The 27,062-nt window shown below is 42.4% G+C and overlaps 1 protein-coding gene across 1 annotated transcript; it reads right to left on the minus strand.

Annotated features, from left to right (window-relative positions):
- Positions 1-7,358: 7,358 nt before the first annotated feature.
- Positions 7,359-26,774, minus strand: LOC102712177 (MADS-box transcription factor 23-like). Its single transcript, XM_006655997.2, has 8 exons — positions 26,524-26,774; positions 22,290-22,365; positions 8,860-8,921; positions 8,315-8,414; positions 8,208-8,249; positions 7,986-8,069; positions 7,749-7,885; positions 7,359-7,651 (listed from the first exon to the last, which is right to left on the minus strand). The coding sequence occupies exons 1-8, from the start codon at positions 26,703-26,705 to the stop codon at positions 7,597-7,599; spliced, it is 738 nt and encodes a 245-aa protein (XP_006656060.1). The 5' UTR covers positions 26,706-26,774; the 3' UTR covers positions 7,359-7,596.
- Between the last annotated feature and the right edge of the window lie 288 nt (positions 26,775-27,062).

Here is a 27,062-nt window from a genome sequence, read left to right on the forward strand (position 1 = left end):
AGAAGGTTGTTCCGAAGGTTGAAGTGAGGTTCAGTCCGCCGTCGAGAATGCCTGTGGTGTGGAGCCGTCTTCGCTAGCTGAAGCTGAAGATTAGATGGTATAGTTTGTTTTCCTTTTCCGCTGCATTTCGATAGATAATTGTTTTTATTTGTTTTTAAGTCGTGGAACTGTGTATTAATTTGTCATAGTGTGTACTCGGGCTGATTCCTGGACCGAGATTTAATGCATGCTATTGTTCAGAAATTTGGTTTGATGCACTTGGCTTGATGGCCATCAACCCATGGTGTCATCCATTAGTATCATCATGGTAGGACCTATTTTTTTAGACAACTCATGAAAAACATTAATACAAACAAATCGGTTGTCATTCTCCACTTGATGACCAACCGGTTTTATATGAATGATATGAGGTAAACTGTTGAATATCCGTTAGCACCAAATGTCATATACTCAAATATATGCTCAATTGTAAATATCCAAAAGGAAATGTATGTGAACAACATGGATCTATAACATCCATGACAAATGTATATGATTTGCTCCCCTAATTATATGCATACACAATGTATATGAAAAACAAGTGCATGAACAATAAAGATGGATCAATGGGAGTATATCTTATAGAAATGTAGAAGGCATGTGATATTTATATGAATGAACATATATGCATACCTTCATGATCTCCATGTTCCCAATGTAAAAGAGACTAAATAGGATATGACTCAAATAAAAGTTAGCCTCACACACATATATATCCATAACATGGAAAACATATACAAGAACATATCAATATGTATATGGAGATAAGAAGAGAGACATATCGCATGATCTCCATGTATGCTCATCCTTGTTAAAGCTTAGATCCGCCGCCAAACAATAAATGACTATCACACCACATTGTTGAGAAATAACCTAATCAACAAATTATGCAAAAGAAAAGGGTTAATCTCATAAAACATGATTTATCATCCAAACTATCGAGCCAAAATCTTTCAATCTTTTGTGTCTTTGGTGATAGATGATAACCCGATATAAATATATAGAGATGAGATGAAAATTCATAAAAATGTCATACATTAGTGAAATAAAAAATTCATCAACTATATATGAAACAAAATATAGATGAGCTCCCTAAAGGTATGCATACATATGAATGATAAGGAAACACACACACACCGACAATCAAGATCAAAGAGAGAGGCACTCTAATTTTTGGATCCATGAGAGAGATCAAATGACAGTACAAGTGCATACATATGAATGATAAGGAAACACACACACTGTCAATCAAGATCAAAGAGAGAGGCACTCTATATTTTGGATCCATGAGAGAGATCAAATGACAATACAAGTATTTTAGTACATACCTCACTATTTTCATTTCCATATCCAAACGAAACTAGTCAAAGATAACCTCATAAAAACATTAGTCCTAAGTAACTAGACTTGTCATTAGTCACCAAAACCAACTTAATGGCACTTGAACTTACAAAGGCCGACTTTGACGGAGCGAAGTGGATTCAGGTACATAATCTAGGGTTTCACCTTATATATACCTCTTGTAAGCCGTCGTGCGGCGTTGTAACCTTATTTCGATATAGTGAAGATATTTGCTTTTTTCTCTCTTGCTTTACGAAGGTTTTCACGTTAAATCTTGCGCCTTTTGTGATTGATCTATTGTGTTCATCGTTTATTTGCCGATCGTTTCCTCACAAGTTGTATCAGAGCCTTGCATATTAGAGTTTCGTGATGGCATCGATGAAGTTTGATCTACTGCTACTATAGACTACAAAACGAGAATCTTGCTTTGGCAAGTTAAGCTGCAGGCAAGTCTGGCACAATCGTCAGATCTTGATGAGGCGCTGGAAAGCTTTGGCAAGAGCAAGGCTGATTGGACTGCTGAAGTGAAGCGGCGAGATCGTAAGGCTCTGTCGCTAATTCAACTTCATCTATCTAATGATATTTTGCAATAAGTGTCGTGCCGTAGGAACAAACTGCTACAGAACTTTGGTTGAAATTGGAATCGATCTGCATGTCTAAGGATCTAACAAGTAAGATACATATGAAGATGAAGTTGTTCTTGCACAAGTTGCAGGAGGGTGGTTCAATGTTGAATCACATATCAATCTTCAAGGAGATCATTTTCGACCTAGGGTCGTTTGAGGTAAAGTTTGATGATGAAGATTTAGGTCTCTTTGTGATCACTGCCAACTTCATATGCAAATTTTCATGACACCATACTACAAAACCGTGATGAACTAACCCTTTAAGAAGTTTATAAGGCACTCCAGAACAAGGAGAAGATGAAAAATATGGTTCAGTCTGACGCGCTGTCCTCTAAGGGATAAGCATTCCAGGTCTGAGGTAGATCTGAGCAGAAAATCTACAATGACCATAATGATCGTGACAAGAACTAGAATGGTAGAGGCCATTCGAAGTCAATGTCACGCCTAGAAATTTCACACACGAATTTCTGAACTAACTATGCAGTAAAACCCCTATCCAGGACCAGTTAGGGTACACAAATTAACAATGTTGATTACATAACCACTTCTTAGAAACAAATGAAATTGAATAAATAGTCTAACGAAATACAGTGGAAAAAGATTAATATGGACTTGTAGTCACATGCAACACTTGACGATTGGTTAAGCCTCATTCCTAAGAGTTACCTCCGTCTGAGTCGAGTTCTACCTCTGAGGGGAAATTAGGAAACTGAGTACAAACCACGCTGCTCAACAAGTAGCACGAAAAAGGAGTAATATCTTATGCATTGGATCACAATGACAGGCTATGGTTATTTGCGTAAAGCAGCATTTAATAAACAACAGTGATTGAAATAGAGTAATATAAAATAAAGTAAATAAATAAGTAATTGAAATTAGCAACATCACTGTCCAACATTACACCACGTTACGATAGGCCCGACCACTGTTCAACGTTACACCGTGTAGAAACAGTCCCAAACTAATTCCAGATTAATCAAATTATTAAAAGTGAGACTAATCACAGTGAATCTGGCAGTTCGCCCACAACAGTGGGCACAACTATTTGAATAGATTTACTCTGATCAGAGATGTACTACTGTACCCCCACAAGACATAGTTCCACTGCACATGAACATGCGCCGACATGACACCATGACACACCAGATAGGAACATGTGATAGGACTCGTCGCATAACCCTCCGTATTCAATCGCAGCATGCTTCAGGTTTTGCTCCTTGCTTTAAACCAAGTCGAGCATCCCCCTCTTGTGCCTAGGTTAATCCAGAAGCAGCATAGACCATCGCGGTGTCAATCCTGAATCCATCACGCCCACCCTTGACTGGGTATGTCAAACAGTTTGAAGCAATACTTCAAATTCCACCGTTGCACATTTTGGATTGTGGTTAGCACTAATATAACTTCCAGGATTTCCTGCAATTTGGTCATTAATTGCCATGGGTGCGACTCTAAAAACCATGCATCCACAGCCCACCGCTAACCAATATTTTAGTTGGCATTAAGCCTGAACGGGTATTAAATCAACAGCAATTCAAGACTATCATTTATTAAATATAATCCCATGTGCTACTTGTACTAAGCAAAGCAAATCTTAGTACTAACTCTACTTTTATTACCCCTGGTATAACATAGATACTAAAGGATAAAGAACGTCATAAATAGGTAAAGGCCGGAAAATAAATAAAGTAAGTACGTTAAATAAATAATTCAAGTTTGAATAAAAGCGAGAATTTTATAATAATAGGAGAAAATCATGATGAAAGATGAATGTCACTTGCCTTGTTTAGACCCCTAAGGTACTTCTACAATGATCTTGAAGTAAATCGGTAGGTCCACGTGCTCCGAATCTGAGCGACAAAACACGAAAACAACCAAAACATGCTTTAACTCTGCTGAAACATCACAAGATTGTATTTTTATAGGATTATTGTTATTTTTCAGGATTTAATGAGACTTGAATATAGAGACTAGATAAATTAGCTATGAATTTTAGAAGTATTTTGCATTTTTTTACTAAACTAAAAAGTCCTAAATCAATTTATTGCGCAATTAATCAGGCATGGATGTCAGCACCGAGGCAAGCCGACACTGATAGGTAGGTACAACCTATCAGCGAATGAGCCCCCGGGGCGGAGGAAGAGAGAGGGAGAGGGGAGGTGTGTAACTGATGAGTGGGGCCCACACTTCGGCGACAAGAAAATAGAGAGGGGAGAGAGCGACGATGCTTGGGCACGACGACGGCTGGCGGGAGGCGGTGGGGATAGCGGTGCAACGTTCGGCAGGCGGTGACGACTGGCAACGACGCGGAGAGCGGCGGCGACGAAGGCGAAGGAGGTCCAAGGAGGCGGTGACGTCGAGAAGTCGACATGGCACGCGACGACGTCGGAGATGCACGGGCACCAACAATGGCGCAATGGTGATGGTGAGGCACGTAAGATGACACCGAGGTAGGCGTTGTTGGTGACGGGGTGGCGCGGACGCGGGGCAATGGTTCACGGGTCAGTGGCGGTGGCCAAAGAGAAAGGAGGGAGAAGAAGGGGAGATGAATGCACACCGGCGGCGAGAAGGACGGCGGCGAGTCGGTGAGATCGGGGCAGAGATGGTGACGACGCTCGGTTGAGGCATTTAGCGATGAGCGGCGGGATCAGTCTGAAGGGTTAAGGCGGCGGCGCATGGGAAGGTGGTTAGAGTCCTCGTCGGGCACGAGCGGGTCTCGCGGAGGCTAGAACGGTGGCGGCGGTTGCGGGGAGTCAACGGCGACACGGACCCTGTCGGTGCGCGGGGAAGGGGACTCTGTCGGTGGGTGACCTATTAGCGGGGGGGGGGGGGGGTTAGACTCACAGCAGGCATGGGCGTGTGTGCTGGTAAGCATGCTGATTGTTTAGAGTTGAGAGTTTTTGGCTTCACGACCTATGCTCATATTGATAATGGAAAATTTAAGCCTAGAGCTATTAAGTGTTTGTTTCTTGGTTATGGTTCAGGAGTAAAAGGATATAAGTTATGAAATCCTGAAACTAAAAATACTTTCATGGGCAGGAGTGTTGTTTCCAATGAATCTGTTATGTTTAATGACAGCTTGTCCACAGATGTCATACCAGATAGTTCTGATGAGGAGCAACAACTTATCAGCATGGACGTGGAGCACGTAGATGATCATGATAATGTTCAACACTCACCCCCTGCTTTGTAGCCAAAAGATCAATCTATTGCACATAGCAGACCAACGAGGAGTGTTGGACCACCAGTCGATTTAATTGAGAAATATAATATGGTTCATTATGCTTTGAGTTGTGTTTAACGGGTGGAGAATACTCATGAGCCAGTTACATACACTAAAGTTGTTGTTTCTAGTGATCGTGAGAAGTGGATTTCAGCTATGCAGGACAAGATGCATCTCTCGAGAAGAATGACACATGGGAGCTTGTGTGGTTGCCAAAATAGAAGAAGTCTATCCGTTGCAAATGGATCTTCAAAAGAAAGGGATTTGTCCAGAAGTGAGCCTCCAAGGTTTAAGGCAAGGTTAGTAGCAAAAGGCTTTAGTCAGATTCCTAGTGTTGACTATAATGTTGTGTTCCCTTCAGTTGTAAAGCATAGTTCATTGTACTTTCTTCGGTATTGTTGCTATGCATGATCTTGAGCTTCAGTAGTTAGATGTGAAGATTGCATTTTACATGGAGAGTTTGAGGAGGAGATATACATGGACTAGCTAGAAGGGTTCATAGTGCCTGGTAAGTAGGATTATGTTTGCAAATTGAAAAGATACTTATATGGTTTGAAACAGTCTCCTCGTCAGTGGTATACAAGGTTTGATTCGTTTATGTTGTAACATGGCTTTTAGAGGTCTAAATATGACAATTGTGTGTACATTAAATTAGTTAATGGATTAGCTATATACTTACTGTTATATGTTGATGATATGCTAATTGCTGCCAAGACATCATTATAGTAGCAAGGGAGAAATTACTACATTAAAAAAACAATTGAGTAGTCAGTTTGATATGAAGGATCTTTGTGCTGCTAGGAAAATTCTAGATATGGAAATTACTAGAGACCGACATTCTGGTTTGTTGTTTCTTAGTTAGCAAAGTTACAATAAGAAGGTTCTTCGGTGATTCAATATGTATGATGCAAAGCCTGTTAGTACTCGTATTGCACCTCACTTTAAATTATCAACCTCACAATGTGCTAGTGCTGATGGGGATGTAGAATACATGTCAAAGGTTCTATATTCTAGTGTTGTTGGTTCTTCGATGTATGCCATGCTTTGTTCTCGCCTGGATTTATCTCATGCTATGTGTTTGATTAGTAGATACATGGCTAATCCTGGCAAAGAATACTGGAAGGCTGTTCAGTGGATTTTCAGGTATCTTCGAGGAACAACAGATACTTGCCTAAAGTTTGGCAGAACTGATAAGAGACTTATTGGCTATGTGGATTCTGACTTTGTTGCTGATTTGGATAAGAGAAGATCTCTCAGAGGACAACATTGCAGCCTGCTGTTGCCTAGTCTACAACTAAAGCAGAATACATGGATATTGCTGAACCAGGTAAGGAAGTAGTTTGGTTGAAAGGATTGTTTGCTAAACTTTGTGGAGCTAATTCTTGTATCAACCTATTTTGTGATAGTCAAGGTGCCATATATACCTTACAAAATGTCAGATGTTCCATAATAGAACAAAGCACATTGTCATCAAGTACCATTATGTTCGCGATGTAGTCGCACAAGGTAAACTAAAGATATGTAAGATTAACACTTACGATAATCCTGCTGATATGATGACAAAGTTTGAGTTGCTAAGTTTGAGTTTTTCTCAAGCTTAGGTGGTATAACTGTTTAGCCCAAGAGGCTATTTGGTGTCGAAAGTGTTTTGTTTGTTGTGTTTAGGGTGAAGGTTTGGTTTATGCTACAAGAACGAATTTGTCTCAAGGTGGAGTTTGTTGAGTTATGATCCAAATTCATTTGTGCTAGTGGAATGACCGACTTCAACGAAGCGAAGCGACGCAAGACCGTCGCCAGGAGGCTTGGGCCGGAGCGAAGCAGATTCAGGTACGAATTCTAGGGTTTCACCTTATATATACCTCTTGTAAGCCACGGTTTTTTCTATCATGCTTTAGGATGGTTTTACACAGTAAATCTTATGTGTTGTATGATTGATCTACTGTGTTCGTCGTTTATTTGCAGATCGTTTGCTAACATCGATCATGTTTATTTGAGACATGACGCGCTTCCTCGATGTTTTGCCCATGGACACCTGTGGCATAGAATGAGGTGAATGACAAGCACGAGAAGAGACGGTTCATGCTCCTGTTGTTAAAAGGTTATCTCCTTGGAATAGAATGCAAAATGGCCCTGCTGAGATTTTCCGGACCGACCATGATTATTAATAGTCCTTCAGTACAGAATCCCACAATGAATGGCATCGACAAAAAAATCACAGTTGTTCAGATGGTACTAACGAAATACATCGTTGTTCATCCACCATCTATAGAGAATTTCCACTTCAACGCTAACAAGTATGATGTATATTGATAATCCTTGAAATGGTAATTTCTCGTGACAGTCATGGCTGGCCGCTGGCCTCTAGCTTGTTCATAAATCACTCTTCTCAGACATCTTTGGCAGGTCATGAATCTCATCGAAGCCTCTATTGAATTTTAATTTAGTTATAATAACATAAGCTCAAGTGCCAACTAGAAAATTAAATGTTGCAATTAATCTTATGACAAAGTACCAGATATTACCTGAATTCCGTTGCTTTGGGTTGCTTATTTCCTGCAACTTGTGGTTGGCTTAGTTCCAGGCGAATTTCCTTTTCATCATCGGTGCTATTCATAGTGACAGAGCTCTGTCCTGCATTTAGTTCTTGTTTTCCATACACCTGCAAACGAAAGAAAAAATATATATAGTTACGTACCATATTCTTAATACCTCGCATTATGGAACACTGACTATGGAGTGTTGGCTCCGTTCCAATGTACCTTTCTATGCAAATTAACTTTCTCTTGACGAATCGTGTTGAGTTCATGTTTTAGTTCCACATTTTCATTGTGCATGATGCTTTCCTGGTGTACATACATATAATTGTATAGTCATTCATACATGGCTAATTATGTACTTGTAAGTATTGAGAAAACCAGTTCATTCATTGTTAATGGTTTTTGAGCTATAATATTAACTGTACATAGTAGTTATGGACCAACCTTCCTTTTCAATTCTTCAATTTGATCAACCAGGATTTGATCCTGTAAAAAACATTGTTAGATGCACTCGCATTCTTCATCTTCAGAAAAGGAATGGGCTATACTACCTTCTTTACACGAATGTCTAGCAGGCTTGTTCCAAGCTGGTTTTCCAGATCCTTCAGATCATTCACGTCGAGGCCAGAGAGATTTTGTCCTAGTAGCTGCCTGCAGCGGTTTCCTTTGTAATATTTGCATGTTATTAATCGGTATAATAAGTAATTTCCATTCTTCTTGCACTACTTAGGTTGCGGCCTTGCAGCGATGTTAAACTGTGGCTTTTACACGTACGTATGCTTCACAAACTATTAAACCATGTATTTTTGCAAAAACGTTTTTACATAGAAGTTAATTATCTCACTTTCTAAAGTAGATGTTCAACTTTATAATATTTAGTGCCATCATTTATACCATTAAACAACTATTAAAAACAAATAATCTTTCATCCACGGAAATAATACAACCTTAATATATTATCCATTTATGTGGAATACATGCATATATAGATTTTTCCCAAACATAGTTGACACAATTTCTGAATATGGCATATGCAAACAAGTATATTTTAAGGAAGAATGGTAATTTATCAGTTTAGAATATTTGGTGGTCATACCTATGATTTGCTTGCAAGTTATGCAGTTCTTCTCTGAGACGTTCTGCTTCCGCTTGCCAAAACTGTTAGCATGAGCAACAACATAGCAATCCTTAATACATTAGTATTTTCAAGAACATGAAAATGTAGTACAACCCAACGAGATTATTCAAATACATACTGCAAATTAAAAATAAGTCAAATTCATTTTTATCAAAAATCGAAGGTAGTTTTAACATCAATTGTAAAGCATTTTTATTTTTTCCCAGTCATATAGGGTCTTCTAGGTACTCAAGTTAGTTATACTGCCTCCGTCCCTAAATGTTTGACGTTGTTGACTTTTTTATGTGCGTTGACTATTCGTCTTATTCAAAAAATTTCAAATGAATTATTTTTATATCATTTTATTTATGTTAAGTATATTTTTATGCATATATATAGCTTTACATATTTTAAAAAAAATTTGAATAAGACAAATGGTCAAACATGTATAATAAAGTCAACGGCGTTAAACATTTAGAGACGAAGGGAGTATATATGTACATGCTCAAAATGTAAACACCATGCACTCCATCTGGATATTAAGTTGTTTGTAAGGCTTACTATAATACGCTAGGTAAGCACAGAGAAACATCCATGTAAATTCTAATATCAACTCTTACTCCAAAACAATTCAATGGCAATTTTTAAGATCTTGAAATATTTATTGTTAGTGGTTATTGAACCATTTGATACGGAGAAACTGTTCTCCCACGGTTGCATAAACTATTGGAGATGACTAGTTGACCCTTCATTGGTTTCCTAGTGTGTTATTTTGGAACTTATCATTTCTGAAGACAGGCAGATGTTGTCACATAGCCGGCACAAGTGCGCAGCCAGGATATTCAGGGACCTCCATTTCACATTAAGATTGGATGCCGGTATCTTTCGATTTATATATCACTAGTACAGATTCGGTCATCTGTGACGGTCTGTCACGTGACTATGCTTTGTGGGCCGTCAGTAATGTGACATCCGTGATGGGCCTAAACGAACACCGTCGTAGATATACTCTTACAAGGTGCACATATCTATAGCCTGTTACCGATGATACTCATTTGTGACGAGCAAAACTGTAGAGCCGATTGAGTGTCATCTGTGATGGGCTCAAAGTAAGGCCCAATTGAGATAAGTAAGCGGCCGTGACAACACCCATTGTAGTACTTGCGCCTGTCAAGGAAGACACTCATCCGTGACAGGCTTGACATGTATGCCCTACAGAGATATGCTAACCAAGGTTTTTTTTTTCAAATCCAGATCTATACGTAACTCTGTAGCTCACTCTCACTAGACTCAGCCACGCTGCCGCCGCTACCGCTGCCTCCTCCTCCATCATCCCCGAGGCTAGCCCTCCGGCTGACGCCGCCTCCTTGTCCACAATGCCGGCACCGCCTCCTCGTCAACAACGTCGGTGCCGCTTCCTCCTCAAACACACTGGCGCCTCCTCCGTGCCCGAGCACGCCGGCTGGCGTGTCGGTGAGGCCTTCCTGACCACGCCGGCGTCCCTAAAATCGGCGCCGCATTGCCCTGACGGCCGGTCCGCACTGAGGCTGCCTCCATCCCATAGCAAGGTCACGCTGCTCCCCGAGCTTGCCGCCAGAGGTTGCTCCTCCGCAGCATTGTCGCCTTTTTCATCAGATGATGCATGCAGTGCTTAGATAGAAGTTGTCATGAATAGATGATGTGATGATGGGAAGATAAGATGATGCGAAAAATGTATGAATAGATTTCTACGTGAGTAATTAATTATTAGTTATATAAAATTGAAAAACAGATTAATATGATTTTTGAAAGCAACTTTCCTATAGAAAATTTCCTAAAAAACACACTATTTAGTAGTTCGCGAAGCATACGTGCGAAAAATGATAAAAGATGTGTTAGTAAGAATGCGGCATAAGACAGACTTAATGCATAATATTGCTATGATAGTAACTTAGTACTATGTTCCACAGATTACAGTCGATGAAAAATCTGAGGGTAGCTTAGTACTATGCACACAGTGGCTTGTTGACTTAATTTGCTGGTACATAATTCTTTTAATTCCGCAATAATATACTTTGCTAATACATTTTTATAATATACATTTTTAAAGAGTCAATCCGCGACACGCCCAGTGCCGACTTCGGAAATGTCACGTGTGGACCGGACCAGCGGTGACCCTTAGGCGGCTTCTACAGCGGCAATGACAGCGGCATCAACGGTGGGTTCGACGGCGGCATTGACAGTGGGTTCGATGCTGACTTGGACGGCGGCTTCGATGACCACACCGGCGGCGGCCTTGTCTCTGGAGCCTGACATGCACCTACGGCTCCGGAGGCTTCACCCGGACCGGTGACAGCCCCTACGGCTCCGGAGCCTTTTTCGTCTTGAAGCCGTGGGTGTCCGGCCCCCACCCCCATGCTGGATCGAGTAGGTAGAACCCGAACTAGAACATTCACGGGGCCTCGAGTAGTGGGAACCCCCATGGCTGCCTTAGGATGCAGTCTCTCAACCTCAATGACGATGGCCCCTGGGCGGAGATGGCAACATTCAAGGAGGGATCTCATCCCATGCCACCACAAGGTCAACTTTCGGGACGCGACGCTGGTCGATTCGCGCCGAACCGTGTGTCGCAAAATGCCACCGGCTGAGGGCACAGTCGGCTTTGGCCACCCTAGGTTTTGGCGGTGGCCGTGGACCACGCAGCTGACATGAAGCTATGGACATTCTAGGGGTACGGACTACGTAGACGACACCGACAACCTTTTGGTATGTACCCCCACCCTTTTTTTACTCACTGCGAATAAATATGGTAATGTCGAAGGGAGTCCATATATTGCATCACATACAACTGTCTTAGGTGGTAGCTTGTTATATATGATTTGATTCATACAACCAATTTGCTTGTGTCGTACCCACTTTAGGTTAGCAAGTCAAAGGCAAATTGGTCCATCGAGAATACATTCCCATTTTGTTCGCTATGGTGCCATCAAATTGATATCAAGAACTACATAAAGGGTGTCATGAACAACTCCGGGTGGAAGCACATTATAAATCAATACTACTCTCCAACCGGACTGCTTCATGACAAGCAGAAGTTCCACGGTCGATTCAAACAGCTTAGGGCTCAGTGGAGTTTTTGTAACAAGCTCCGCACAGGCTTGGGCCTAGGGATGGATCCCGATGGCACTATTGTTGCCCCCGATTAGTTGTAGGATACTAACATAAAGGTAGAAGTTCTTATGACAATTGCATCTTACATGTTTGCAGCTTTTTGCTTTTACAAATGCTTTCATTGCCATGTTTGCAGGGACATCCGGATTGGAAGAAATTCAAGGCCGATCTTCCCGTTTATCTGCCTAAAATGGATAGGATGTTTCAGGGAGTCGCGGTCAATGGATCCACTTCTTATGTTGCAACTGCAACTGAGCCTGTCGACTACGAAAACTCCGATGATGACGACGAATTCGAAAATGAAGACGAAGATCTCACTCCAAGGAGCCATGGCCATAAGTGGGGAAACAAAACAAGTACAACTGGTTCAAGCCTAAGGAAAAGGTCGATGAGTCCAACTATTTGTGCCATGTACAACAGCTTGAATGATTACCATGAGATGGGTCGCAACCTATTTCAGTCCCTACATACCATCCTAGATAACCAGCGCGTCAAAATGTGACAAGCACGTTTGTTGCCGTGCGAAGAAGGTCAAGCTTGTCAACAAGCTGGCCAAGGAGTCCGGAGTTCATCCAAGCCATGCCCCTACCTTGTTCCCCGAGGTCGTCGAGACCATCAAGAACAAAAGTATCATTGTAACATCCCAGCCCAAGGCTTAATAGGATTTGATAGATACTGATACTCTTACCAACAAGTTGCAACTTCTTTTCCGGAAGCTTATCTCAAGAGAACTCCAAGGTTAAGTGTGCTTGGCCTGGAGCAATCTTGGGATGGGTGACCGACCGGGAAGTCATTTCTCGGGTGCGCATGAGTGAGGACAAAGTGCGCAGAAAAGACATGGGTGTTGGTTGTGTGAGGGAAGTCCTAGAGCACAGGCCCGACCTAGGGGGGTTCCTAGGGTTGGGGTGTGATAATCATGGACTTGTTCATTGACACTAGCCCATGAAGGACGACTTATCATGATCAAGAAACAAGTCAGGGTCAATACCTAGATCTCCTATATTGTTGTAATATTGCATCTCTCTTCCTCAAGCATGTGTTGCATCTCTCTTCCTCAAGCATGTGTTGCGCTATGGAAATAACATGGGCAATGCAGCATGTTCACAGTAATGCAGTGGAAGAGGATGTAGAACACGATCTCAATGACAACGACACCGAGGAGGCAGATGATGTGTTCGTAACCACATTTAACGCTCACGTGGCATGGCTGTCTGGTATGTGCCACCTTGCTGTAGACATTGACAAGCACCTTAATAGAGGCAAATATAGGACACCTAAAATATCTTATTTGGAATGGGTTAATGATAAATTGAATGATATGTAGAGGTGCCACAACATGTTTAGAATGAGTCCAGGTATGTTTTATCGATTGCATGATCTGTTGGTCCAGTTTTATGGCCTAAAATCAAGTGCAAAGTCAACGTCCATAGAAGCACTTGGTTTTTTCCTTTTGATGGTAGGGGTACCACAGTCTGTCAGGTAAGCACAAGACAGGTTTGAGAGGTTTTTGGGTCTTTGGGTACTGTTAGCAGCATGTTCAACAAAGTTTTACAGTCCATGACCAAGCTTGCTAGTGATGTCATTAAGCCACGGGTCCCGCACTTCACAGAGATGCATCCAAGATTAAGGAATCGTAGGTTCTATCCATACTTCAAGGATTGCATTGGAGCCATATATGGGACTCATGTACCGTGTGTTGTCCCGGGTAATAAGGTGGAGCAATACATGAGTCGCAAAGGCATGACAACACAAAATGTCATGGCCGTTTGCGATTTTGACATGAGATTTACTTTTGTACTTGCTAGTTGGCCTGAATCTGTACAAGACATGAGAGTGTTTGAGGATACAATGTCGACGTATGGACATCTATTTCCACACCCCCCGGCAGGTAGTACACTCCTTTGTTGCTACTTTCGTACATGTTGATTGTTGAACATTGAAACCCTAACTAACATGATGTTTAATTTTGTAGGAAAGTACTACCTAGTTGATTCTAGGTATGCTGACAGGCCGAATATCTTGCTACATATAAGGGAACGTAGTATAAGGGAAAGGAGTGTGTCCGTGCACCACAAGGTAAAGAAGAGACCTTTAACTATGCACACTCTTCTCTATGAAATATGATAGAGAGGTCGTCTGGCATGCTGAAAATGAAGTGGTAGATGTTGAATAAGATACCAACCTACGCATCTCACAAGCAAACCCAAATCATAGTTGTCTGTTGTGCATTGCATAAATCCGTGAGGGTTAGTGGCATTCGTGACAAGGATTTCACTCGATGTGATCAGGACCCAAATTATGTTGCCGACGAGGCGGATGCAAACCAAGTAGGTTTGGAGGAAGTTGTGGATGAATGTGCAACTATGGATCAGTTTCGCAATTGAATTTGCAGTTGCTATGATCAACGGTTGATGGTGCATGCTCGTTTGGATTTTTACTTGTAATTTCCCGTGCGCGGATGATTTCTTTTGTTGAGTACAAACTGAATTTCTCTTTTTTTGCAACATTTTCGCCCCAAACTTGACACATTGGGTGTAAGCAAACATGTGTACCATTATGTGTAATTTTTTATCTTCAAATGGTTGTGATGGGATATGTGAATGTTGAATGTTCGATGTTCGGAAATGCTGATACTTATACTAGTGCTGGGAAGGGAAATGTATATATCTATGTTGTCATTGTCACAACGGGCATGGCTAGCAAAAGCCTGAGGCTAGCCCCCAAAAAAGATTTTATTTTGTTGGTTATTCGACTTATCGGTGACCGGGCATTACTAAATGCCCATTAGAGATGTCACCATTCGTGACAGGCATGAACTCTAGAGCCGACAGAAGCATATTCATCCGCGACGGGCCTGAGCTTCTGCCTGATTGAGATAACTATCATCCATGACGGCCAAATGCCCGATTGAGATAACTTCACATATCTATGACCTCTTCGTATTGACGGTGGCGTTTCCCAACACTGCTAAGGATATTGGCCCATCATAGGTGGACGTTAATAAATCTCTCTTTATATATGTCACGTCCAAAGTTTTTCCCTAGCCAAAAAGGAATAAAATAATGAATTAAAAATAATTTGTTAATAAATTTCAAGGGAAAACCCAGTGCAATTAATTTTGATTTAATTGGAAACTTTTTGGATATTTTAAAAAGTCCCGAAATCATTTTAAATGACTAATAGGACGGAAATTTGAATTACAGAGCATAAAATTCCCCTAAATAAACTTAATAAAAATTTGCGAAATTAGAGACAAAACTTTTTTCTTTTCTTTTTCCCTCCTTCCTTCTTTCTTTTCCCTCCTTTTCCCTTTCTTTTTTTCCTTTTTCTTTCTTTCTTTCTTTCTATCTCCCCTTTTCCCTCTTCTTTGCCTCTTTTCCCTTTCCGAGCCGAGTGGGCCGGTACTCCCATGGCCCACTCCCCCTTTTCCCTCTCCACCCTTCCAGAAGGCCACCGCCTCAGCCAGCCGGACCACTCCCTCCGCCCAGCATGTCTCCTCCCACTCCCTCTCTTTTGTCTGGGCCGGCCCAGCTCTTCTCCCAGCGCAGCTCGCCCTGCTCTCCCCTTCCTCTCTCCCTTTCCAACCTGGGCCAAACAGGCTGCAGCCCAAAACCCCGTGCCCGAGGTCCGGTTTACCTCCCTCCCGATCACAGATAGGTGGATGCCACCTATCAGGATCGCCTTCCACCTCCGGCCGACGACCCGCCCTCACGTACCGTGTCGCTCCGCGCACTGCGGCCATCGTCGTCGCCGCCGGATCGCGCCGTCGTCTCGCCGCGGCGCGTGCTCATGCCTCGCACCCTCGCGCTCGCATTCCGCCATGTTGTGTAGCTCACCCGCGTCTATGCTGCGCTGCCTCGCTTAGCTTTCGCCGCAACGCCGCACCGCTGCCATGCCCACGTCGTGCGCACTGCGCTGCCACCTCTGCCAGCGCCGCCGCATCCGCACCGCGTAGCCACCCTGCCCACGCACGCTGCGTCCCCGCCGTGTCCCAGCCTCGCCGTGCGCGTAACTCGCAGCCACCGCCACCAATCTTGGTCGCCATAATTCCGCTGCCAATCCCGGCGTAACGGCCGCCGCAAGTCACGCGCCGCATCACTGCCGAATTCCTCGGCCCCACAGGTAATACCGCAATCACCGTCACCTCTCCATCTCTATAAACCCCCCTACCATACAGCCGCCCCTCTTCGCTCCCCTCTTGCGCTCGCCTCTCACCACCGCTTCATGTCGTTGTCCGCCACCGGAATTTGCCGCCGGACACCGATCTCCACCATCAAGTGCTGCGCTGCGCTACGCCACCTCTTCTCCACCACGCCATTGTCGTCGTCGTGTCAATGAGCATATTCTCCTCCCCCTCCTCCTCCGCTTCGCCGTTGTCATCACGCCGGTAAGCCCGCATCCCTTCCTCCTCTCTTCCGCCTCCCACTCGCGCACGCCGAGTCAACGGCCGCACGCCGCCCCGTTCCGCTGCACCGCGCTCACCGCCCTTCCCCGACCATCGCCGCCCCTTGCTCCCTTTACCTCCTCTCCCCGATACCCTCCCCTTCATCTCCTCTCCACTATGCCACCGTTGGCCGTCACTGCAGTTTGGTCGAGCCCGCCGCCACTCTCTCCCCAGCTGTTGCCGCAACGCTCTCAGGCCGGCGACACCTCGCCGCATCGCCTGCATAGCCTCTTGCCCTTTGCCACCTAGCACTGCTCGTCGCCACTAGCCGCATCGAACCTTGCGTCGCTACCAAGCCGGTCGCCACACACTCGCCGAGCCACCCCCATCGGAGTACCCTGCCACCTCGCCTTCTCTCTCCCTCGGCTCACCGTTGTACATCGCCCGCTCACGCGCACCCGTCGCCACCGTGCCGCCGTGACACCTCTGTGTCGGTCGTCACCGGTTGCCACCGCCGTGCCAAGCCGCTATGCCATCGTTGCTCTGTCGTCGCCACCCAGTGCTTAGCCATCGCCACGCCATGCCATGCCACCACCGCCGCTACCGAGCGCCTTCGCTCGCCACAGCCGCAGCTTAGCGCCGTCAGCCGTCTCCGCCAGTCAGCCGGCCATCGCCATCGCTCGCCGGCCACCGTCGCTGCCGCGTGCTGCCCAAACCCGATAGGCCAAGGCGTCGCCTCTCCCTCCCCTGTTCACTCTCACTGCCGCCCTGGGCCTGCGCTGTCAGCTCTCCCTCTCTCTTTCTCTATCACCGCCAAGTGGGCCCCGCCGTAGGGCCGCCTCTCTCCCTCCCTTGTGTCTGTGTCCAGTGGGCCCAGGCTGTCAGCCTTGTCTCCTCTCTCCACCACTGATGTCATCGTCCAATTAATTGTGCAATAATTAGATTAAGGTTTTTCTGTTTAGTTTAAAAACACAATAAACTTCTAAAATCCATAACTAATTCATCTAGTCTCTGTTTTAGTCTATTCAAATTTTATTAAATCCAGAAAAATGCTAAGAATCCATTAAAAATAGTTTCTTTTGCTGTTTCTGTAGAGTTTGTGCTTGTTTTACTTATTTGTGCTTTGTCGCTTAGATTCGGAGCCCATTGAAGCGTCGGGTTACTTCGAGATTGTCACAGAGATACTTCCTGGGGCTGAGCAATGCAAGTGGCACGCATCTTGATTATATTGCTCCTGTTTATTATAAATTCTCGCTTTATTCTTTCAAACATGCATTGTTTTACTTAAAGTATTTATTGTATTTATTTTCTGGGCTTTGACCTACTATCATGCCGTTGTTTATCCATCTTTATTCATGTACCCGGGGTAATTCAAGTCGAGTTAGGCCTAGGTCATGCTTAGCTCTGGTTTGAACAAGTAGCACATGGGAACCCTTTAATCATGGCTAGACTTGAATAGCTCTTAATTATGATTTAATACCCGGTCAGGGTTAATGCCAACTAAAATGTTGCTAATGGTGGGTTGTGGGTTCATGGTTTTGAGATTCGCACCTATGACAATTAAGGGCCGGTTCGCAGGAAACCCTGAAAGTAATTTAGTGCTAAGCCACAAGCGAGAGTGGACAACGGTGGTATTTCAAGTGTAGCTTCGAACTATTCAACGTAGACATGATGGAGTATGGATGGGAATCGTGGTAAATGATGGCCTATGTTGCTTCTGAATTCACCTAGGCACAAGAGGGCGCTTTCCGACTTAGTGTAAAGGAGGGGGCGAAACCTGAAATGTGGTGCGATTGAATAGCGAGGATTATGCGGCGGGTCCTATCACAGTTTCCGTTCCGTGGTATCGTGGTGATACACCGGTGCACGTTGATGTGTAGTGAAACTATGTCTTGTGGGTAAAGTTGTACACCTCTAATCAGAGTAAAACAGATTCGCTAGGATTAGTCGAACCATTAATAACCTGGTGAACTTTGGATCTGGTTTAACCCTACGCAATGTGGTGTAACTTTGGTAGTGGTTTGTGTTTGTCGCAACGTACTGTAACATTGGACAGAGGGTTGACCCTGTTGCAGTGTGGTGTAACGCGGGATAGCGGTTTGGGCCTGTTCCAACGTGTTGTAATGTTGGACAGTGGATGAGTATTTTACATGTTTACTTTGCTTTTTATTCAGTCTATTTTACATATTGTTTTGCTAAATAAATGTTGTTTGGTGCAACTTAACCTTGGCCTCTCCTTGGTACCCAATTGCATTCATTATTTTTCTCTGTTGGGTGTTACTTGTTGAATACGGTGGTTTGTACTTAGCCTTGCTTAATTTTTTGCCCCCACCGGAGCAAATGTCGGAGCAAAAGTTAGAAGGTTATTCGCAAGGGTGATGTGAGGTTCAGTCTGCCATCAAGAATGCCTGTGATGTGGAGCCGTCATCGCCAGTTGAAAATTAGTTCGAGTTTTAGTCTGTTTCTTTTTCGCGGGATGTCGATAGAGAATTGTTTTTTTATTTTTAAGTCGTGGAGTTGTTTTTTTATTTCTAAAGTTGTTTACTACGATACGCCGTGGAGTTAAAATTTAACTAATGTCCATGTTGTATGAGTGCTTGACGTGGAGTTAATATTAAACTTTTAATTAGGCATCTGATGGTTGTGATAATATCCACGTAGAGTAAATTTTTAACTCTTCTGCACATTCTATATGAGATGCTAATATGTTGTTCGTGGTTTGATTTAGCATATAGTTATTTTTTTTAACTTTTTGTCATGTGTAAAATAAGTAATGAATATCTCCAACTCAGTGATTGCCTTCATGAATGCTAACTAACATTTAAAACAAAATTGCTATGTTTTCTCACCACGAATTTTGGCGAATGAAATCACGTTATTAGTTGCCACATATAAACTACATACCCCGCCACCATTAGTCCGCACCCAACTCAACCGTAGAAGAAAAACATCCATCGTGTAGCACCGAAAAGGCTCCTGCCGAGTGTTCCCAACCCACCCCAACCACTCATACCACGCTAGAACACAACGACGAAATATGTGATCTGCCAGAATAATTTCGTCTATCGAGGCCTCCTCCACCGTCACCCCCAACCCTTTCCAGCCGTCACCGTCGACGCAAGAAGATGGCATGATCTATGCCAAGGATTTCGGATACATGTCTACCCCATGTACTTCACAATCGTCAAACGTTGACAACCTATACCCACTTGAAGACCCTAACGATACAATCATTCGACACCCCACTTTTGTTGACGACGATGACATTGATATGATCGGTGACGACATATACAACTTTAGATATGTGACCAGACCCTGCCGCGAGATGCCTAGTCATTGACCACCCGGTTCAAGCGGCTTAAACATAGCTGAGGTTGTATTCGGTTCCTTTTATATTGCATGCACACTCTTTTGGTGTTCACGACCATATGTTTTGTTACGATTTTTGTTTGCACGCAACAAGTAATTTTGTTTCATTGTGTTAGAGTTTGTGGTATTTGTCAACCAAAGAATACTCCCTCGTCACTATATAACTGTTTAAAACATATGCATCACAGAACATGTGAGCATTTTTATTTAATCTTTTTTAAACCAATTTTGTTTACACGGGAGTTAGCTTGGTGAATGTTTTAAAGCATGTTGGGGTACATGTTGTGTTTATGATCTACTTGTATGCTATCGTTGTTTCAGTAAAAAAAGGATATATCGTAAAATGGACGACCTAAAGTACATTAAGATAGATTTTTAGTACTAAAAAAATTATACATCACTATTTCCCGTTTTATAAATGTAACACCTGTGGCTGCCATAGCGAAATTATCCAAAACAATACAAAACAATAACCATTACAACGTATATAAAAACAACTCCATATACTAAGTTGGATAAAAAATAATTTATTGAATTTATCAAACATTGTTCAAGACGACTCATTTACTTTCTAGCCAACTGGTCCATCGGCATGGCGTCCTCATCATCTGTATCTCTTACCCTAAGTCCACGTCATCATTGCCCATCGACGGATATAAAACTAAAATGCCCGGAAAAGTTGTGTGCAGCAATAACTATGTCGGTTATGATGTGCCTATTCGTTGAAGATTCATTGCCATGAATTCTGTAATTGCCATAAAATAAGCGGCAAGAATATAATATCCTACCCTGGAGATTGAGTTAAAAAATAAATCACTCAAATAGGCATGTCGTATTATACAGTATGAGTAAAAAATAACTGGCTTCGAATTTAGCACAGTGTTGCGTGATGCGTGATAGAGTTAAGAAATAACTCACTTAAACAAGCATGTCGTCTACCCAATCGTGTTGTGCCACATCCAGTATGAGTTAAAAAAATAACTGGCTTCGCCAGTTTGAGTCAAAACTTGACTTACTTTATTCGAAGCACTACGCAAGTAATTCAAATAGTTAAAATTTAACTGTATCTTGTATAAGCGAGGTGGTTGTTCTATTGGTGGGTGGTGTGGGGTCTGGTTTAGTTCACTACTACAGAACCTAGCAAATTTGACGGGTTATCCGTGATGGGCCAAAATAAGGCCCGATGGCTCTATTCAGTTTGGCCTGTCACCGATGACATATCATCCGTGTCGGGACAAAATTTACGTCTGACACGACTTATCCGTGAAGGGCCAAAATCAACACCCGTCACCGATGACACTCACCAGTGACGGGCCAAAATAAAGTCCCGTCACGGATGAGTCATCCGTGATGGGCCATAACTATGGCCCATCAAAGATAACATCAAAGAATTCCAATGAAAACTTTTCCTCCTCACCACTTCAAAATTTTTATCTTTCCCCCTCCTCTCTCCCTCCTCTCTCCCTCCTCCTCCTGATATATTTTCCTTCTCCTCACTCGTTCTCTTCATCTCTCACTCTTTCTCTCCTCTTCCTCTCTTTCACTTCCTCTCTCGGCGTCGAGCTCGAGTGTGCGGCGTGCGCGTGGTGGCCCGCATGTCGCCCCCTCGCTCGGACTGTCCCCTCCGCGGTGGCACCGACCCCGACGATGGGCGGCAACGACAACACGGGTGGTGGTGGCGGCGTTGACCCCGACGACGACAACAAGTGGGCTGCTACGTGGGCCCTGTCCTGCCCGGATCTGTAGGTGGGAGTGGGCGGTGGGAGCAGGGGCGACCGGTGGCGGGAGCGGGGGATCCGATGGCGGCTTGGAGTAGAAATTATTTTAGTGTACTACTAATTGAATGTAGTTTTAGTACACTACTAATTACTTGCCTGTAGTTTTTATTTTAGTGCACTACTGATTAGAAAAATTTCTACGGGCTGTAGTTTTTATTTTAGTGTTAAAATTAAAATAATGTATGGATGGATATATATGTGGGGGTTCTGAGAATATATATATAGCTTCATTCATTTTTTTTGAGAGCATAGCGAGCAACGTCGTGAGGCCACAAAATAAATCAAATTTTTTTTGTGTATTTCACTATCCGTGAAGGGCCGTAATAAGCGCCCGTCACAGATGAGTTATCCGTGACGGGCCGTATCTCGTGGCCCGTCATGATGACTCATCTGTGACGGGCCGTAATTTTAGCCCATCAAAGATGAGTCATGCGTGATGGGCTATGAGCATATCAGTGACGGCTTTTACTTTTGGCCCGTTAAAGATGATGTCCATTGGTGACGGACGTTGGCCTGTCAATGATAGGTTTTTCTCATCAGTAACCACTCATCACTGACCAGACCATTATCTGTCACAAATATGAATTTATGTCTGTCAAAGATAACCGGTTCTATAGTAATGGTTGTATTGTGTTACGCGTTGTGTATTACGTAGCGCTCAGAGCACTGTATAAGTTTTACATGCATATATATATATATATATATATATGCACGATATAATGTCATACCTTGGCCTCCGTGCTCGCGCTCATTAGTTGCTGACCATCTTTAATCTGTTGGTATCTTTCTATTACTCCTCTCATGCTGCGGTACACAGGTGAAGCCTATTAAAATCTCTTAATAGATAATTGTTTATCTAGTTTAAGAGGAAAATATAAGTAGTGGAATAGTAATTAGGTAGCGAGATTTGCTAATAATAATGTATGGTACATATATTCTCATTGTAAATTAGTCAAAGCAGTACATTCTTTCACTCCACGAAATACATGATGGATTAATAATAGTATTTATCCACATTACATTTGAAAGAAGTGTGACTAAAGAATATTCAATTTAAATATTTTTAAAATGAAAGTTTTTTACTCTGCTTAGTTCAGTTTTTTATACACTGAACTTATAATCTAAAAAGATCAATTTGTTGATTTCGATAACCAATTTAGAACATAGAAATATGGTGGTTTTTAACATAATTTAGCAAATTGTTAGTTTTACAAGAATTAATTACAATATTATTTTATGATAATTTAATGTGAAAATGCAATATTATATAACTGTACTAAACCATGTTTCCGGTAAATATTAATGAAAGGATCAGTTATTCTCAACACAACCATTGATCTTGGCGTATGGTTAATTTCTTTACCTCTTTTTGAGAGACAGATTATACGGTCCGTGGTTAATTCAATTAAGTGCAAGAATAATGAACAGTGAAAATTTTGAGATGTATGGCTTGGAATGATGAAAAAAATATTCAATGCAATTGAGTTTGCGCTTGTACCCGGGTACTGTACATTTTCAGTATAGGGAAGAGGGTTTCTATAACCAGTCCGGTACCAGTTGGTTTTGGCTTTGTCGTATGTTTTAAGGTATCTACCTCTGCTAACCCCCAGTGGGTATGTACCAGCTCTAGCCAATGTGAATGGAACTTCAGAGGACATAAGGCCTTGTTTAGTTCCTAAAATTTTTTTCTAAAAACATCATATCGAATTTTTAGACATCTAAATAAAGCATTAAACATAGATGAACCAAAAAACTAATTGCACAGTTACGGAAGAAATGTTGAGACGAATCTTTTGAGCCTAATTAGCCCATGATTAGCCATAAGTGCTACAGTAACCAACATGTGCTAATGACGGATTAATTAGGCTCAAAAGATTCGTCTCGCGGTTTCTAGGCTAGCCGTGAAATTCGTTTTTTCATTCGTATCCGAAAACCCCTTCTAACATCCGGTCAAACATTTGACGTGACACTTCTCCTAAAAATTTTCTCAACCTAAACACCGCCTAAGACAAACTGAGGTTGCCAGTGCCAGAGAAGATTAATTCACCGGACTATATAATGGCGCACTCAATGTGACGCCTTTTTGTAAACATATGGAATAGAGATTTGCTTCAGTCCAACAAAAAGTATATCGTGGTATAATTATTTCTGATCGTTGGATCTAACCGTACACATCCTACCGAACTAGATCCAATGGTGGGAAACGATTTAACATCTCGAGGTAATTTTTGTTAGACCGGAGCAAATCTCTATGGAATAAGGTCCATTAACGTGCCTCTGTTATACTACTCCATGTGGTACCGGAGTTACTTAAAGCTATTTAGGAAGAAAGTATAATACTTCAATGAACAATTATGACTTTGGTGATAAAACACTAATGGCTATATCTAATTCAAGAAGAAAGTATAATTGAATCTACTTTAAATAATATTTATGAGTCTAAGGATAAAACATATATTGATGGCATATCTAAATAGGTCTAGGCATCTAGTAAATTTTATTTGTCTATTAGACTTGGTTAGGGCCATGAAGTACTTATGCTAGTACACATGCTTTCATTGATCGATATTTTGGTAGGAAAGTTGAAGATCTAAGGAGGCATCGAAAATGGTAGTAAAATTAATATCGTATTTGTAAGGCCTTGTTTAGTTCTCAAAATTTTTTTTCAAAAACATTACATCAAACTTTTGGACACCTAAATAAAGCATTAAACATAGATGAACCAAAAAACTAATTTCACAGTTATGGAAGAAATCTTGAGACGAATCTTTTGAGCCTAATTAGCACATGATTAGCCATAAGTGCTACAGTAACCAACATGTGCTAATGACGGATTAATTATACTCAAATATTCGTCTCGCAGTTTCTAGGCTAGCCGTGAAATTCGTTTTTTCATTCGTGTCCAAAAACCCCTTCCGACATCCGGTTAAACATTTGACGCGACACTTCTCCCAAAAATTTTTTCAATCTAAACACCACCTAAGATAGACAAGCAGGTTGATCATCTATAATTCTCCACGGAAGAGTTGTAAGTTAAGGTGGAGAAATTCCAACAAATCTATACTCCTATAAACTTTCGTAGTGGTGGAGGCTCATGCCAATGAATCTGCCACTGCCAACACCAACTCCTTATTTTTATCTATACTCTATTTTTTTTAAAAAATGATCGTGGATCTCACATGTCAACCACTCACACCAAATCTACTTTTTATGAGAAGGAAAAAAACATGGGACCAATAGGTCCACACGTCAATAACAAATACATGTAGCAGTTAAAAGATGATACATGTCAAAAAATAATGTTAATAGGATGTTCATGATATTTTTAAAATAAAGTATTGTCTCAACGCACAGGCAATATGCTAGTTATGAAAATTGCTGGAGCAGGCACCCCAACATAGGGTAAGTTTTATCCATCTTTTGGCAATCCCCATAACTAGGACCCTAGATGCATCTAGTTTCCACGGTTTAACATCCATAGAAATGGGAGGATGTGTACCACCCTGACGTTTCCATCTTTTGATGGTTGTAATCGCTAGCTATCGAGAAACAGATGAATGATTTGCTTTCATGTTTATGGAGTCTATATGATGAAATGGATTAAGATAGCTACCATGAATTTTATGGGTAACACTACACTTTTTATTGCAATCCGTGAGGGAAGATGTGAGTTGACTATCATTCTGCAGTTTGTTGAAAGGGTGTGCAGGAATAAATCAGAGATCGTCATCAATCTTTGATTAGACACAGGTATCATATGAGACAGTGGGGCTTAGTGCTGGAAGATATAGAGAAGTTTGATAGTATCTTGCACTAATTGATGTCATATGAAAAGGATGTAGATCCCATATACTTTGTGACAATGTTTATGGAAGGACTAAAATATGAGATCAAAATTGTTGTTATAATGCAAAGACCCCAGGACCTGCGTATGGCATTTTCTTTTCACTTCTGATTGAAAAATAAGCTATGGAAAGAATGTTGGCCCGAAACCGGGAGAGGCCGGCCCAATCGGCAGGATGCCTCCACTTTTAAGTTGGTGTCACTCTGCCTAAACTTCTAATATGTGACTATTCCTAACAATCTCCCCCATCACACAATTGGTGCCCCTTAGCACTAACCGGCTTTACACATGAGCACATATGGGCTGGCGTCAAACCCGTGGTCCACTGACCAGCCTAACACATAGGCACATACAGTCTCATGCTCGCGGTCCACTAGGCTTCGGACTTACACCATACGAGTGTGCACGGGTACTAGAGAAATTGTAGGCTAGCTCTAATATCACTTGTTAGATCAAAACCGGGAGACGCTGGTCCAATTGGGAGAAAGTCTTTCTATACCCCAAAAGCTAGCCCAAGATGGCATGTTTGCTGCTTCACAACCATACGGATAGAAGTTTTTGCACGTGCAGGCCAAGATCAGACCAAGTCGGATTTTTGACTGAGCCGGAAGCAGGAGAGATTTTCACGGTGGTACTTAAGCCTAGTTCGGTTGAGAGAGCCCAAGACGCCCTACATATTTAGGATCGAGGCCATTTGAAATCCCCTAATATGATCGTTGTTTTTCTGTTTGCCTAGGAGTATATTCATATAGTTTAATTTCTTTCCCAGCTTGTTTAAAGGTTTGTCGCCACAAAAGTGCAAAAATTATCTTTTTCATCAAATTGTTTCTGATGACTGCTTGTTGGTGATTTTCGACACCAATAGAATGCATGCAGAAACAATCAAACGTGTTATGTTGATAGATGGAGATGGCTAATAGATCGATAGATCGAGATGGTGTATATGCTAGAAATTGTTGGCAGGAAGAGGCAAAGGTAAAAAATAAAAAAAGGAAGATGCATCGATCGAGAGCTAATCTGGTTGAACCATGCATGATTAATTACCCTAAAACGAGGCAGCGAGCTACCAAAATCACATAAGTACATACGAATCCTGATTAATTAATAATACACATCACCTGGAGCTGGAGTAGTCATAGAGACGACCAGTGCTTGAGAAGACGAGGACGCCGACTTGGGCGTCGCAGAGGATGGCCAGCTCCTTTGCCTTCTTGAATAGCCCGCTCCTCCTCTTGGAGAAGGTCACCTGCCGGCTCGTCGTGTCCTCAATCCTCCTGATCACCGTCTTCCCTCGAACCATCACGGCGACTCGCTCAGCTCAGCACCAGCGCCGCCTCAACGCCGACCAGCCGGAGATCGATCGATTCGCCTGTCCATGGACTCACTTTCGTCACCAGTATCATGATCGTCCTGATACCACAGAACAAGGTATACGCTAGCTATCTTGATATATAGCTTTAGAGAAAGGGAAACAACCTGAAAGGAACCTATGAGGAGGGAGGATAGGAGACAGTGGAGGCTTGCTTAATTTCTTCTTAGGATTGGGGTTGCTTAATCTCTTCTAGAGATTGTCTAATTTTATCACCTGGGGTTTGGAGGCTATGTACTGCTACTACTCCTGTAGCTAAGCTAAGCTACTCCATTTTAAAAACCAGTC

This window comes from Oryza brachyantha, chromosome 6 (genome assembly GCF_000231095.2).
Source record: "Oryza brachyantha chromosome 6, ObraRS2, whole genome shotgun sequence".
Taxonomy (NCBI): domain Eukaryota; kingdom Viridiplantae; phylum Streptophyta; class Magnoliopsida; order Poales; family Poaceae; genus Oryza; species Oryza brachyantha.

What these genes read in the sequence shown, in the direction of transcription:
- LOC102712177 (XM_006655997.2), bottom strand. Translation starts at nt 26,705, where the DNA reads ATGGTTCGAGGGAAGACGGTGATCAGGAGGATTGAGGACACGACGAGC. An exon ending in GCGCGAGCACGGAGGCCAAG is followed by an intron (nt 8,922 to 22,289) that starts GTATGACATTAT and finishes TCATGCTAACAG; the next exon opens with TTTTGGCAAGCGGAAGCAGA. An exon ending in CCCAAAGCAACGGAATTCAG is followed by an intron (nt 7,652 to 7,748) that starts GTAATATCTGGT and finishes AAAATTCAATAG; the next exon opens with AGGCTTCGATGAGATTCATG.